The sequence below is a fragment of the Antechinus flavipes genome, chromosome 4 (genome assembly GCF_016432865.1).
Source record: "Antechinus flavipes isolate AdamAnt ecotype Samford, QLD, Australia chromosome 4, AdamAnt_v2, whole genome shotgun sequence".
Lineage (NCBI taxonomy): Eukaryota > Metazoa > Chordata > Mammalia > Dasyuromorphia > Dasyuridae > Antechinus > Antechinus flavipes.
In genome coordinates this window covers 52810253-52824846 of record NC_067401.1, presented here as the reverse complement: position 1 = coordinate 52824846, position 14594 = coordinate 52810253, and the positions used below count along the sequence as shown (strand labels likewise).

General features: G+C 35.3%; 1 protein-coding gene across 5 annotated transcripts in view; it reads right to left on the bottom strand.

Moving 5' to 3' along the window:
- Positions 1-1416: 1416 nt before the first annotated feature.
- DRAM2 (DNA damage regulated autophagy modulator 2) overlaps positions 1417-14594 on the bottom strand; it is a 36481-nt gene continuing 23303 nt past the window's right edge. For all 5 annotated transcript variants that reach the window (XM_051993061.1, XM_051993059.1, XM_051993058.1 and 2 more), the window contains 5 exons: positions 12670-12809; positions 9446-9623; positions 8802-8884; positions 7583-7675; positions 1417-7179 (listed from right to left, as the gene is read on the bottom strand). In XM_051993061.1, the coding sequence (XP_051849021.1) occupies positions 7072-7179; positions 7583-7675; positions 8802-8884; positions 9446-9623; positions 12670-12809 (602 nt within the window). In that variant the 3' untranslated portion in view covers positions 1417-7071. The remainder of the gene's footprint in view (positions 7180-7582; positions 7676-8801; positions 8885-9445; positions 9624-12669; positions 12810-14594) is intronic.

Sequence of the window (14594 nt, the reverse complement as noted above, 5' to 3'; positions counted from 1 at the left end):
CCCAAGTACAAGGTAAGACATATTTTTATACATTAAAAACAAATGAGATCAATTGAAAGCAAACAAACAGAATATTATATTAAGTAATATGATTTCTAATTGAAAGATTAGTGACTCAATATTGTAGAAGGAGAATGAACAGGTAAAATCCCCTGACATTACAAAAAGAAATATCCCACTATCCCTTCATGTCTATCAAGTATCAAAGGAACATGGGAACAATAACTGAGTGATCAGAATGGGACCAGCTTTTAGATAAATCATCTGGGTTGGCTGGGATGTAAAATTATAAGAAAATCCACTGCATCAGTCTTTGGACCTGATTGGGTTTCTAGTCAGCATAACTGAGGTCTTAGTCCTGGTCACTTCCTACTGTTCCAAATCATTCTCAGAATTCAACACAAGTACAGGGGAGAAGAGCAGAGTGGAGAGTGGCTATGGTATGATAGTAAAGATGCTCATCTTCAAGGTAAGAAGACCTGTTTTCAAATCCTTTTCTGGATACTTACTAGTTGCATGACTCCAAATACAATTTCCTCAATTGCACAATGAAGGGATTACACTCAATGAGCTCTAAGCTTCCTGCTCTGAGCCAATGATGCTGTGATTTCTCCTAGACAAAGGCAGCATTACTTTGTGATCAAGATGTGCCATCCAGGTGAGCTAGCCTCTGGTTCAAATCCCTTGATGCAGAGCTGCTCTCGGACTCTGGATAGCTCTTGAAGACCCAGCATGACATGGGAGAGATAGAGCTCCATAAGCAGTTTCCTTCTCTGGGAGTTCCTTACATCAAGTAAATTGGAGGTCTAGTCCCTTTCCCTATCTTATTATCTCTGTCACTCAGGACACTATCCTTTAGCTTAATATATCACAGTAGTGTATGATTCATATTCAATCTGTAATCCATTAAAACCCAGATATTTCTACACATTTACTGTTACTTTGCCATGGGTCACCTATCTAGTAGTTATGAATTTGTTTTTAAATCTTCAAATAGAACTTCTTTATATTGCTATTAAATTTTATCTAACTTGATTTAACCCACTGGATATAAAGATCTTAACTTTCCCATCAATGTATTAGCTATTACTTTCAAATTTGTGTCTTCTGTAAACTTGATATATGTAACATGTCTTTAAGTTACTGCATACCACAGGGTCATTAAAATTCTTAAGGCACTCTACAAGTCTTCAAGCTGACATTAATAATGATAATTTTATTCAACCAGATTGACCACAGCTATACTATTATCTACTAAATATCTTATCCACAAGGAAAGAATGAGACTTTGTAAATGTTTTTAATACAGGTGGAGGAATATAAATAGAGAATGTTGCATTATTCAGATATGATTATTGCCTTGGTTGATGTTGCTGGATTGTTCTTCATTACTGTGATACAAAAATAAAACATCAATTAAGACTCATTAAAATATTTTAATATTACTGAAAAGTAAACTGTGTCCATAATATTTCCAGCACACTAATCCAGCAATCTTGTTAGAAAAAAAAAAGTTAGATTGTTCTCAATATACCTATTCTTAATGACCACATATTCTCTTTAAGACCATGGAATCCAACACCCTCATTGCACAGCTAAGGAAAGTTAAATGATTTGCCCTGTCATTAAGTCTTATAGCTTTTAAGTTTTTAAGGTAGGATTTAAATTTAGCTTTTCTAACTCTCCCCCTCCCCATTGTAGCACTTAGCCACCTTTCTTAACTCTAGGTGATGTACTCCACATCCTGAATTTGTAATATGGATCCAAGTCACAACACAGATATGCTGGAAATGACATCTACAATCAAATGAGTAAATAAATGCAAAGCACTTTGCAAACCTAAACTGTTATATAAACGTTAATATTGTTATCTCTGTCCCCAAACTGTCTTCCCTAAAAGGTGTGTAGCCAAGGTCAAAAAAATCAGAGGTATTACAAAAGAAACATTGAAACAAAAAAGCTAAACAGTAACAAATTTCCCAGCAATGGCTTTTAACTCCTACATTATGAACCTTTTTAAGAAAAAAAAAATATTAACAGTTTGAAAACTGTCTCAAATCCCAGATGCAACACAAATCTCACTGAAATATCCCTCCTTCAGGGAAAAGGACTCACATATGCAAAAATGTTTGTAGCAGCTCTTTTTGTGATAGCAATGATTGGAAAAGGAATGAATGGCTTGAGGAATGGCTGAACAAATTGTGGTATGTGAAGATATTGGAATATTATTGTTCTATAAAAAATGGTGAACAAGGGGATGTTAGAAAAGCCTGGAAAGATTTACATGAACTGATACTGAGTGAAACAAGCAGAGGCAGGAATACATTGTACACAATAGCAGCAAGAATGTGAGATGATCAACTAGGAAAGACTTGGTTCTTCTCAGTGGTTCAGAGCAATCCCAATAGACTTTGGATAGAAATGCCATCTCCATCCAGATCTGAGACTGAATGTAAAACAATACACTGCTGTTCACTTTTTTCTTTTTAATCTTTCCTATAGTTTTTCCCTTTTGCTCAGATTTTTCTCTTCCAACATGATTCATAAAGCATGTGTGTTAAAATGTAAAAAATACTTCCTCCTTCTAGACAACAGTGGAGAAACTTCTATAAATCACATCTAGTAACAGGTTCCAATTGATATCTTCACTAGCAGTGCTAATTCATGAACCAATTTTTCTAAGCATCAGATGATGTAAACTTTTTTAAAAAACCAAACTTTTATATAACTCATCCCTTATCTGCCCCTAGGATCTTCACTAGCATGGTTGATCCATCAACCACTTTTTCTTAGCTTTTGATGGTCTAAATCTTTTTTAAGCCAAACTTTACATAATTTTTTACCACTTATCTGCCCCATCCTTTAAAAAAAAAATCCTCATTGGATGCTATCATGTTTGCTAGCTACTGTCCCTAGATCTCTTCTCCCTTTTGTGGCTAACTCATTGAGAATGCTACCGTCTCTGTAAAGATGTATTAGTTGCCAGATCTAATGGTTGTTTCTCAGTTCCTCATCCCCTCTATAGTATCATAATGCTTTCACTTCTGGATCTTCTCTTCACTAAGCTTTTATGACACTGTCCTCCTGGCTCCCCTCTTATCTGTCCAACAGCTCCTTAAGTTTCCTTTGTTGGTTCTTTATCTGCATCACACTCACTATGGGTTTTGGATGGAATGGTCTGCTCTGTCACCTCTGCCTTTTGTTTCCCTTTTTGCAAGACTCAACTTAGTTTGTGTATGCCTGAGATCACCCTTAAAATTTTATAGACAAAAGCTAGTACTTTCATACTAGTTTCTGATAAGCTTATCTACAAATAGTCTGTAGCTAATTACCTAGATCACCAGATGCTCATTCTTATACAGACCTCTCATTACATGGCATGGATGTCTTAATTCTTCCTTTCCTGTTCTTGATATTTTTAAAGACATCTCTTTACTAAAATCCAGAAAAAAATACATCATCATCAAATTGCTTAGACAAACTTTTTTTTAAATCAGCAATTATTTCTTGGGACTTTGTCAACTATTCTTGGATTGGAAACATTATCCAAATGATTGTGAATCAGTGGGAAAGGGGCTAAGGCTTTCTTCTTAAGGAAAATCAGTATATTCATACCACTGAGGATAGGGTTAACCGAAAGTTAAGCAGCCAAGAGGTCCATCTAGAAAAATGCGATGCCTTTTCAACAAGGATTATTTAGAAAGCTGTACTGAAGGAACAGAACCAAGAGATCCAAACATAAGGATCAATCACACAGTGAAGAGGCTCGAGTGGTCATATTTGGTCAACGATGTTTGCTTCCATATGGTCCATGAGCTATTTCCATACATAGGTGCTGTCTCTGTGCTTCATTCTTGTTAACTGCTCATTGCTGAGTTAATGAGACAGCTATATAACCCTTTTTCTTCCCTCAAACTTAATCCAGTAATCTTTGTCATCACTTCCACTTGTATCTTGGTGCTTGAAATAAATGTTAAGAAGTAAATATGATTGATGTTTGTAACAGGAAAAAAGTTGAGAATTCATTAAGACTATGTTTTTGCTGCCATCTTCATTAATTAAAGTTAAAGGCCTTGTTCTGAATGCAGTATATAAAAACACTGTATGGGAATAAATGTCTTAAGTGAAGTTTCAATAGATTAACCTATTGTCCATTCCAGATTATTTTTTCTCTCTTAAAATATGCATTAAGAAAATGCTTTCAAGGAAAGACAATTTGCAGTGCTCATCTGACATTTCTCAATAATTCATTTTAATCTACCATGGCATTTATTTAAATTTTCTTCTTGAACATATTTTCTTTAGCCTTTATTATTCCTAGGAATAATAGATTCCATAAATGTATTGAACATTTTTGTTGGTCCAAGAGCTATCTCTTTCAAACATCAAGAAGTAGAGCTTCAATATTTCATGAGAACACATTCAGGTGTCTGCTGTCCATCAACAGCATTCAGAATTTCATAAACTAATTACACTTGCCCTCTCAGCCTTCATTCTTTTCAGGTCAGAGTCCTAAGGATTTTTTTTAGATTTTCTTCATACAGTAGCTTTTCCATTCATACATCATTTCAGCTGCTCTTCCATGGGCTTTCTGTAGCTCACTTGCAATTTTCTTGAGGTAAAATTTAGAATCACATTGTGTATTCCAGATGTAGATTTAGATTTTTAATGTATAGATTCTTCTATTTCCAGTATGTTTTCCTTTTGATGTAAGCATTTTATTTTCTTTTGACATATTACTGGAAATGTTTTTAGGCCACAGGCTCTAGGGATTTCTAGGTCCTTTATCTGGTTCACAATCAACAGCTCAGATCTTCGGAGCAGAGCAGGAAATATGTTTCTCAACTGCTTTACTTGACTCTCTTGCCCATTGGGCTAATGGTTTAAATGCCACCTTTTGGACCATTCATGAACATGAAGCCTGTAAGATATTCTTTTAGTTTCTTCTGTTCCATCTGGTTTAGTGCTAAGAAAACCTTAGTGTCATTTAAAACTTAGAGATTTCCCTGTGAACTTCCCTCAAATGTTAGATGTACTGATTCCTGAAAAACTCTTACCATGTAAATTTCTTGATAAAAGATTTCTTATCTTTTCTGCTTTTTAAACCAGTTTCTTTTCAGTGACAAATGCTAATTCCCTACTGAATTTTTTAAGTAAATAAATCTTTATCTGTCTAAATGACTTTTAAAAAATGGAAGTCAGGCAAAAGTTTTTGAGTCTAGGTTCTTACAAGAAAATGGTGGCTGATTCTAGGTACCTGGTATGAATTTCAATGGCAACATTATTTTGCTTAAAGTCAAATGGGGAACAGATTTTGGTTCAAAATGAGGAACTTTCTAACAATTACAGCTTTTCAAAAAAATGAAATAAAGTGATAAGGCAGCTTGGCAAATGCAATCATTCAAGCATAAATTGAATGGCTAACTCTAACCCTAATCTAGCATGAAATTTCAGAGGGGCTCTGACACAGCAGGTAAAATTCTAAAGTCCCTTTCAAATCAAAAACCCTATGATTTTGCATTGATAGTCACCAAAGGTCTTATAAGCAGAACCTATCACTTTAAAGGACTGCCTTTTGAAAGTGGAAGTAAAATAGGTATGGATTCCTTCCTGTTATGAATGTTAGTTTTATTGAAAGATGACCATATATATTCATGTAAAAAATAAAAGGCAACTTTATCTCTATAATTTCTCTGGCTCTGTACAATTTCTATGTACTTGTGCCTGAGAATTTAATCAATTTCTCTTGCAACATCATCTACCCAAAGGCAACTTTCAAAACAGCTAATTCTTTTCTACTCTAGATTCTTTTCAGAACCTTCATCTTTTGTAAATGATTAAGGCCCTTAATAGTATATGATTTGCTTGTTGAGACAAGACCTTAAGCAAAGGTCTTGAAAATTCAGCACTCTGGTCTCAGGTATGAAATGAAAAGATAGGAGAGGAAAGGTTCACAAAACTTGATGCATTTCAACTATTTTCCATCTAATTTTCTTTTCTGTTGGACTTGTCTTTTTAAAAATCATTCACAGTTCTTTAAACAGATTCAAATCATGATTTTTTTTTTAAAAAAAGATTCTTTTACATGATTAATTATTGGTTACTTAAATTTCCTAGCTTCAAGAGATGTTCTATAATAGATACAGCATATTCCAGTGGGGAAAAAAAATGTAGGGAAGCTCTTTACTTGTAGTAAACCTATCACTTATCTTTGTTAGATGATGTACTTCAAACATGAGACAAAATTCTCCCAAACTGCTGTAAATATGTAAAGGAGACAATATTGATCCTGAGAAAGTGTCTAATGTTTCATGGCAAAACCAAGGCAGTATCCATCTTCATGCAATGCTTTGACACTGGGAACTTAAGGCCTGTGACTAGTTATCTTTTATCTGGATCTAGATTGATTACATTGTGAAACAAGTAGAGGCATCAGAGACTCAAAGAACTTGGCTTCTTTAACTTTATACTACCAATGTTCCTGAGGCCATGTACAATTATAGTCTGTGATTTAAAAAAAAAAAAAAAAGCTTAATTAACATGTCATTCCCTATGTCTAATTTTGGCTCTAAAGGAAATAATGACGAAAATCTAGAAGTTCCTTGAGTATAGAGAGTATAGAAAATGCTAGAATATAACACTCTCACACATATACTAGATATATGGTGCTCCAGATAAAACATACACTGTAATAATTTGCAAGCTGTGAAAACTTTTTTTCTGCAGTGTCCTGTGGAAAATTTTTTGCAGTCCTGTGCACTTCCAGCTGCTTCCATTTAAGGAAAAAAAAATTGCAATGGATAGGTGTGTGTGTGTGTGTGTGTGTGTGTTCCTTTGGTTTTATTTTCCAAAATTAAAAAAAAAAGGAATATGCTTTAAAATGCCTCTCTAGATAATATCCCTAAAAATCACTTATCAAATGGCTTATTACACATCATTTGAGTAACATTATTAAGCAGTGTCTTTGCCTTGATTAAGTGGTTAGAAATCTGAGAGCATAGTAAGAAATTTTCAGGAACAATATGCCAATCCCTGAGATCATGATCATCACAGATACAGCTTCTCCCTTTGTCATGAATCCTTTGAAAGTAGATGGGTTCTTTCACTGTTAATAAGGCCAGGGGCAGTATCATAAAGAGTCAGTCCTTGTATATTAGCTTCTACACGTAAGGAAATTTTCTGTAATACAAAAAGAATTACAAACAGCTGTTAGGATTTTGAGGATGGCTTGTGTCTTTGACATAGTCTTGAACATCATGGATTCACGAGGAATACAAATGGATAATGTGACTGAAATACTTGTTCTACTTCTAAAGATATCGTCTCTAAGCGATAAATAGGCACTATGAACTTCTCAGATATTGGAAGATGCTTTCCCCCCCCCCAAATATCTAGTAAAAAGTGATGGTGATATGTAATTTTTAAAGTTTTAATGGGGCTGATGCCATTGTGGAACAAGATAAGGACAATTATTTTAGAAAACTATTTTTAATAATTCAATAATTTAAGTTATCTCTACTTCAAATTAAAAGTCATTCTGTAAAAATCTAATTCTATTATGTTTTGTCACAGGAATTCTTACCTGAAAATCACGAATATAAGTCAGGAAAAAACCAAAGAAAGAAAAAGACATGGACCATTCTGCTGCAGTGGTGATCATATGAAGTACATATCCCTTGAAAAAAGGGAAAAAAGTGAATTGAAATACTTAGATTTCAAATGGTCCATATTTTATCTTTTATAGAATGACCTAAATTTCTCAATTTTCTGTTCAGATGGAAGAAAGGGTAATCATTATATACAGGCAATAACTAATACTATTAAATGGAAGAGAAAAGTGAGGGAAAACATCCAAAAGCTTCTCTGAATTCATTCTTAAGATGTTAAGAAAGCAAAAGAACTTTCCCAATTAGATAATTAGGATGCAATTTAATTATGTGGAAAGTTACTTGCAGTGAAGATAAGACTAAGATTTTGTTCATAAAACTCAAAAAGCTTTCCAAAAATAGACATGGAAAAATGAAAGTCACTATTCCTTTCATCTTTAAAAGTATATTAGTTCAAATGTGAAGATTGATGTCCAGCGTTTATTCTCAGAAGATGGTTGAAAATAGAATCAATTCTATTCAGTGCTTTACAAAGAAGCAGCATTTTTAGCTTTTATGTCTATCCTTCTTCAGTAGGATCCAACAATGCTAAGGAGTTTTCTTCTTCCAAACACCCTGTGCTTCCCTTTCCCCTAAAAAATTAGCTCTTTCTTAGAGACCAAATTGCAAAATGATTAATTCTTCTAGATTGCTAACAGCAGAAACCAACCTCAATTCAAGGATAAAAATACATCTTTTGCAAATAAGAGGATTTTTTTTTATGCACATAGTGACATCAGGCCCAAGGTTTGATCCTATTCAGTCTTATATCAGGAAAAAAACCTCCTGATATCACAAACTCAAACTTCAAATGTGTTCAGCTGTTTTGTAAATGTGTGGCACTAATCAGTATGGTATATTGGAGAGGGTGCTGGACTTGGAGACCATAGAGACCCAAGTTCAAACCCTGCCACTAAAATGTACTAACAGCGTAATTATTGCCAAGCTATCTCATCTCTTGAGCCTTCATGTCCTGCCTCAAAGAGCAAGATGAAGGACAACTCAGCAAAGGGGGTCAGAGTTTTAGAAAAAACCACAGCTTATCTCAAACAATAAACCCTCCTTCTTGCACTGTTTGGATTTCCACAATGTGCACCCATGCAAAGGGCAGCGGTCACATTCATTCTTAGCACTTTAGCCAAAGCAATCACTTACTTTGTCCTCGGGGTTCCAGTGGAGTTTCTGTACTATATCAGAACCAAAATGGCCACTGTACAAAAGGGAGGAGCAAGTCAGCACTATAAACAAACAAGTCAAGGAAGAATCACCTACACTGAATTAAGTTCAAAATGAGATTAATGTACAGGGTCCAAAGACGGGGTTTAATTGATTGGTAAAAAATTCAAACTGAAAATTTTCATTGGATAAACTGGGGGTTAGGTTATGGATGATGATGCACACCAGCAGTCAGTGAATAAAAATTTAGAAAAACACAACAGGACAAGATGAGATTAAGTCTCCTGAAGGAAGAAAAGGAGGTAAAGAGCCCTACTTATGCTAAGCTTTGCTAGACATCCTGTGGATGAAGCGGGGAGTTATTTCCTCTTTCTCTGGCCACCCTTCCTCCCACCCCCGTGAGGTGTGAGCCTGCTGTCCCTCGTTTCTGGTCCAGTTATAGAAGCTGCGCTTCACATTTTGCATCCTGTGTGCACAGGGATACCCAATCCAAAAAGATCCTGCTTTCACCACCATTATTCTTCCCCCAAGGGGAGCAGAGCCTCTCCCAGGAACCAACAGCATTCACTTCACTTTATTGCTTGGTTTACTTCTCCTTATAATCAGTTTGCTGCAAAGGATACTGCTAAATGCACTCACTCCACACCAGATAACCACCAAAAGCCGGATCCAGAAGACTTGTTTGCTATGAATTTTAGGCTGCATTTTGTAGGAGAGGATTGTCTGAACAAACATATAAATGGAACCCAAGCCAAAAGTGAGCACAGCTCCACATATGTGTGCAGCAAAAATGGTTGTTTTCTGAGGAATGAAAAAGGAAGATGGATATCTTAAGAGTACAATCCAAAATATTTTTGATCTTTTCACAGATTTTCAATTAGGCATTCATTGTTTCAAAAACCTTTGGAAAGCCTGTGTACAAATTTTCTCAAAAAGCTAATCATGAGTATACTTAAAGATTAAAGTCAAACCTTGTTAAATATTAGGAATTTGATAGTTCAAATGTGGAAAACTTTATTCCCAGCCAAGTAAAATGTTTGAAAAATTTCTTCCCCTATGATATTTTCAAGGCTTAACTCCTACAGAAAAGGAATCCAGCTTAAAAATCAAGAGCTCCTAGAGACCAAAAATTAAGATTCCTATTTGACACCTTTAATCTGAATTCACTTTCAGAATTTGGGAGCTGGAAAGGACCTTGGTAATTTTCTAGTCTACCTACTCAGTCCTAGATCCTGGTCCCCTAACTAATTACTGCATATTAGGAATTTTTTGGTATTTATGATATATCTTGCATAATGAATCTTTCACAATTGTCATTTTCAAAACAAATTCATCTCATTTACTTATCAGCATTTATATATATATATATATCTTAGTTTATAATAGATAACATGTACAATCTTGTCTTTTATTCTACAATCTGACTTTGTCATACAGTCCAATTAACTTTCCTTCACAGTGTTCCAAATTAGCAAGGTTTATCTACTCCTTGACAAACTGTGAAGTGTCTATTCCATTTTAAATTCTCTTAGACCCTTCTTGTTCTATTTTGTGGATATAGGAAGAAACCCAATCAATGTAAAAACAAAAGATGCTTATGGGAATTTAACTTTTAAAAAAATGCTGACATGCCTCAATCTGATTTTATTGGTTCAAAGTAGTTCTAATACCTTTCAACTTGAAGCCAATTATTGGGTACTTTGGCAATTTTTGCAAATGTAGCTGTGTAGCGTAAAGAGAATGTCTGGAGTTAGACAAATAAAACCATACGTTGAAATTATTTGTATAGCAATGTTTGGCATCTGTTACTACTATCAATTACTCTCAGCAAAAGAAGTTATCCAAGATTTTAGTAATAAGGAACAAAACAAAACAAAACAAAAACATCCTTAGAATTGTCCTCTTGTGGTTATACTGCATGAAGTGACAAAACATCTTATCACTGTAATGCTCCATTTAACAGAAACATAAAGCACAAAACAGCAGCTTTAACAAGAAATGTTTCCAAATATCACATTTCACTTTGTCAATTAGATGACACAAAACAGAAATTTAGAAACATGTATGAATGACATAAAACCAAATTAAATAAAAATGGTGATGATAAAATTTATCTTCCTTTAACATAAAAACTTATTTTTCCCTTCAAAGGTCTATTTGCTTAGGAATTTTCAAAGAAGGCAGAAATGAAGTCTTACCTCTCATTAAGTATAATGCTACTTTTCTAGAAATATCATATTCACTTGTATTCACATAAATTTAATTTCAATTTTCCTAAGTCACAAGATTTTTAGATGACAATTGTAAGGTTTAGTAAATTTAATTAAATTTGGCAAAAAAAAAAAATCTTCATTGTCCTAAGCCTCAGATTATTTATAAAACAAAAGTAGAAATCATTTCTAGTTACTAATGTTGTTGCAGAAGAAACACATTTCAACTTTGTTCCCTTACTTTTCCCCCACTCTATAAAAAACTTGTCATTAGCAAGCAAGTTTGAAGAATTATTTAAAGCAATGCTGATTCTTATATGAACAGTGAAAAAATTGGGATCTGCATAATATAAATCACTCCATGGATATATTAATATTCTTAGAAAGGAAGAAGATCACTACAGGAAACTAACCTTTTTGCTCCTACAAAGAGATAGTATACTTAGTCTTTGTTAATGAAAAGGATTGATGAGTCTTCACAAGGGACCAATTGGCAGCTGAAAAGGGCAGGTCTTCATTAAAGATGACTTGCAAGTAGGAAATGGCCTAACACATGTCCTTATAAATGCTCAAGTGGGAGCTAGGCCATTGATGTAATGAGGGATGGCTAGCCTAAATGTTTGCACATCCTTTTTTTTTAACAAATTCTACTGGGGTGCTTATGTCTACCAGTGATGTGGGATGCAACTTCTTCCACTTCTTAGTAAATAGTCTTCATAAATTATGGCTGGAAAATTTATAACTGGGGGTCAACTTGGTGATATTTTACAAACTTAGCTAGGTTGGTCCTTAGACAAAAGATAAAGTCCATCTCTAGGCTCATCCTCATAGTATCCCTACCTTCGTAGGATCTACCAGACCAAGCTGTTCATAAATTAGAGAATTATCATTAAGTTTCAAGAACCCAGAGTCCCCTCCATTCCATAATGATGAAAAAAGAACTTTAGTAGAGGTATTAGTATCCACTGAATACTCAAGTAATCAGAGGAAAGCCTTTAGCACATTGGATATATTCTCCATGTAGGATTTGTAGAAAGAACAAGATTTGCCCAGGATAAGATTAAGTAAGTCCTAATCTGTGTACCACATTATATGGTCATAATGAGTAGTCCTAACAGTGAAAATATAAATCTAATTCACTCAAGTATCCTGAAATACAATTTATGAGATTCTTGGTGGGAAAAGAGGTGAGAAATATGAATAGGGCTTTATTTCTAGGTGGGATTCACATTTTAAAATAATAACAGATGGAATTTACATAGTACAGTGCTTTAAAGGTTTGTGAAATGCTTTCAATATAGTCTTTCACTTGTTCTTCATAATAAATTCTGAAAAGCAAATACTCCAAGCACTGTGAACCATTTTTTTGCAAACAAGGAAGCTGAATCTCAAAGGCTAAGTGACTTGCCTATGATCAGTTTTTCCCGTCATTAAATGCAGCCTATACTTTTTGCCTACGTCAATAGAAATCAAAGAATCTAGGTCAAGCAAGAGTCTTTTGTGACCAAAGAAAAAGAAAAGTCAGACTGTAATAGGGTTGATCTCAAACTTTCTCTACCATAGGGAAATATACAAGCTGGACTTCCAGTAGTGAATTTCATTAGGATTCTTAGAAAATTATGAACTATCACACAAACCTGGAAGTTTGCCACGATAGAAAGTCCTAAGCAACTAAATAATCCAAGTGCAAGGCCAGCCTTGTTTAATTTGATGATCCGAGGCTCCTCAGGATTGAGAGCATGAACTTGCTTATAACGAACATATATGGTGGCAACACCTAGAAAGAGAATTCAGAAGTAATAAAGCTTTGAACAAAGGGAAAAAAATCACAACGTTCATTACCCTCTGGTAACACGAATGACCCATTTAAAGATAATCTCAAAGAAAGAGAGACGAAAACCAAAGACGACCAGAGCTGGAAGGGACGGAGTGTCCCCCTGGCCAGTGCCACCTTTTCTACCATGTCCTGGCAGCTCTGGCCACATCTGTCTTGACTTCCTGGCAATGTATATGCTGTTTCTGTTCGCCTCTCCCCAGACTTCAATCTGGATTATTCTTACCATCTACTTCCTCTGCCTAAGTGCTGCTGAACAAGAACAGAGGAAGCCATAACTGCGCCAAAGCTGCCATTTATGCAGTCTCCAGGGGCCTCCATTGGACCGTGGGGAGCTTCTTCTTCTCCCTCATTTCCACATCACGCCACGATGCGCAGTTCTGGCCTGGACTTTGAATGGGACACCCTTTCTTTTCTCTCTGTACACTCACTTGATGGCTTTATCAGCTCCCTGGCTTGTCCCTACTGAAGTTTTCTCCTCTCACCTTCACCACCTCTTTTAAGAGCCAATTCTTTATGTCTGCTTCATGTGAGTTTTCATACACTTACAGATGTGGGCATACATACAAGTACCTATTCACAGGTGCATTGTTCTTCCTAGAAAAAGGTAAGCTCTCTCTCTGAGGGCAGAATTTGTTTCAGGATTGAATCTGTATCCCCAGACTCTAGTAAAATATCTGAGGCAGAATAGGTGCTTAATGTTTGTTGACTGAATGACTAACTTGAGGTTCTCCAACTCCCAAAACATAATATAAATTAAATATGCTTTCTCCAGAATAACCATATGAATGCTTAAAGACTATCTGCCCTCCCTCTACCTGCCACCCCTAAGTCTTCTTTTGGCTAAACATCTTCAGTTCCTTTGGACAGTCCTCATCTTATGGTCCTGAAAAATCCTGGTTTCCTTCCTCTGGGGGTTTGGTTTGGTTCATTGGCATTTTTCAAAATATAGTATACAGAAGTGAACCCAATACAATAGGCATGACATCAGGACATCATACTATAACCATACTATCATGTACTATTACCTTTTTAATCTGGACATGAAGTTTCTCTTAGTGAAGCCCAAGGTCACATTAACTATTTTGCAAGGTAATATAAGCTCCTAAGATGATTCCCAGACCTCTATATCCTGTCTTAGTCTCTCTCTCTTGGGTTGTGATTTTCCCAATTAATGAGGAGAGCACCATCATTTTCCCCAAACCCAGACTCACTATCTTAGCATCATTCTTGGTCTTACTATTTCTCTTTTCTACATTCATAAGAAGTCTTGGATATGTTTCTTTCATTCATATATACAGCCACAAAATTAATTTGGGCCTTCCTTGCCTCTTACCTACCTTTCTTCATGATCCCTTTCCCTTAATTTTCAGCCTGCAATCTATTCTCCACTCAGCTGCAGAGGGGACTTTTTTTGCTTTCTTTTCTTCCTTTTTTTTTTTTTTTGAGGCAATTGGGGTTAAGTGACTTGGTCAGGGTCATACAGCTAATGGCCGAGGTCAGATTTTAAGTCAGATGTACCTGACTTCATGGCTACTGCTCTATCCACTGTGCTACCCATCTGCCCCAATGATGTCATTTTTTCCCTAAAACACAGATTTAAACTGTGATAAACTTGGTTTTTCTTAACAATGCAGTGATTCAAGGCAATTTCAATAGACTTGGGCTGGAAAAAGCCAACCAAATCCAGAGAGAGATCTATGGAGACTGAATATGGATCAAAGCATA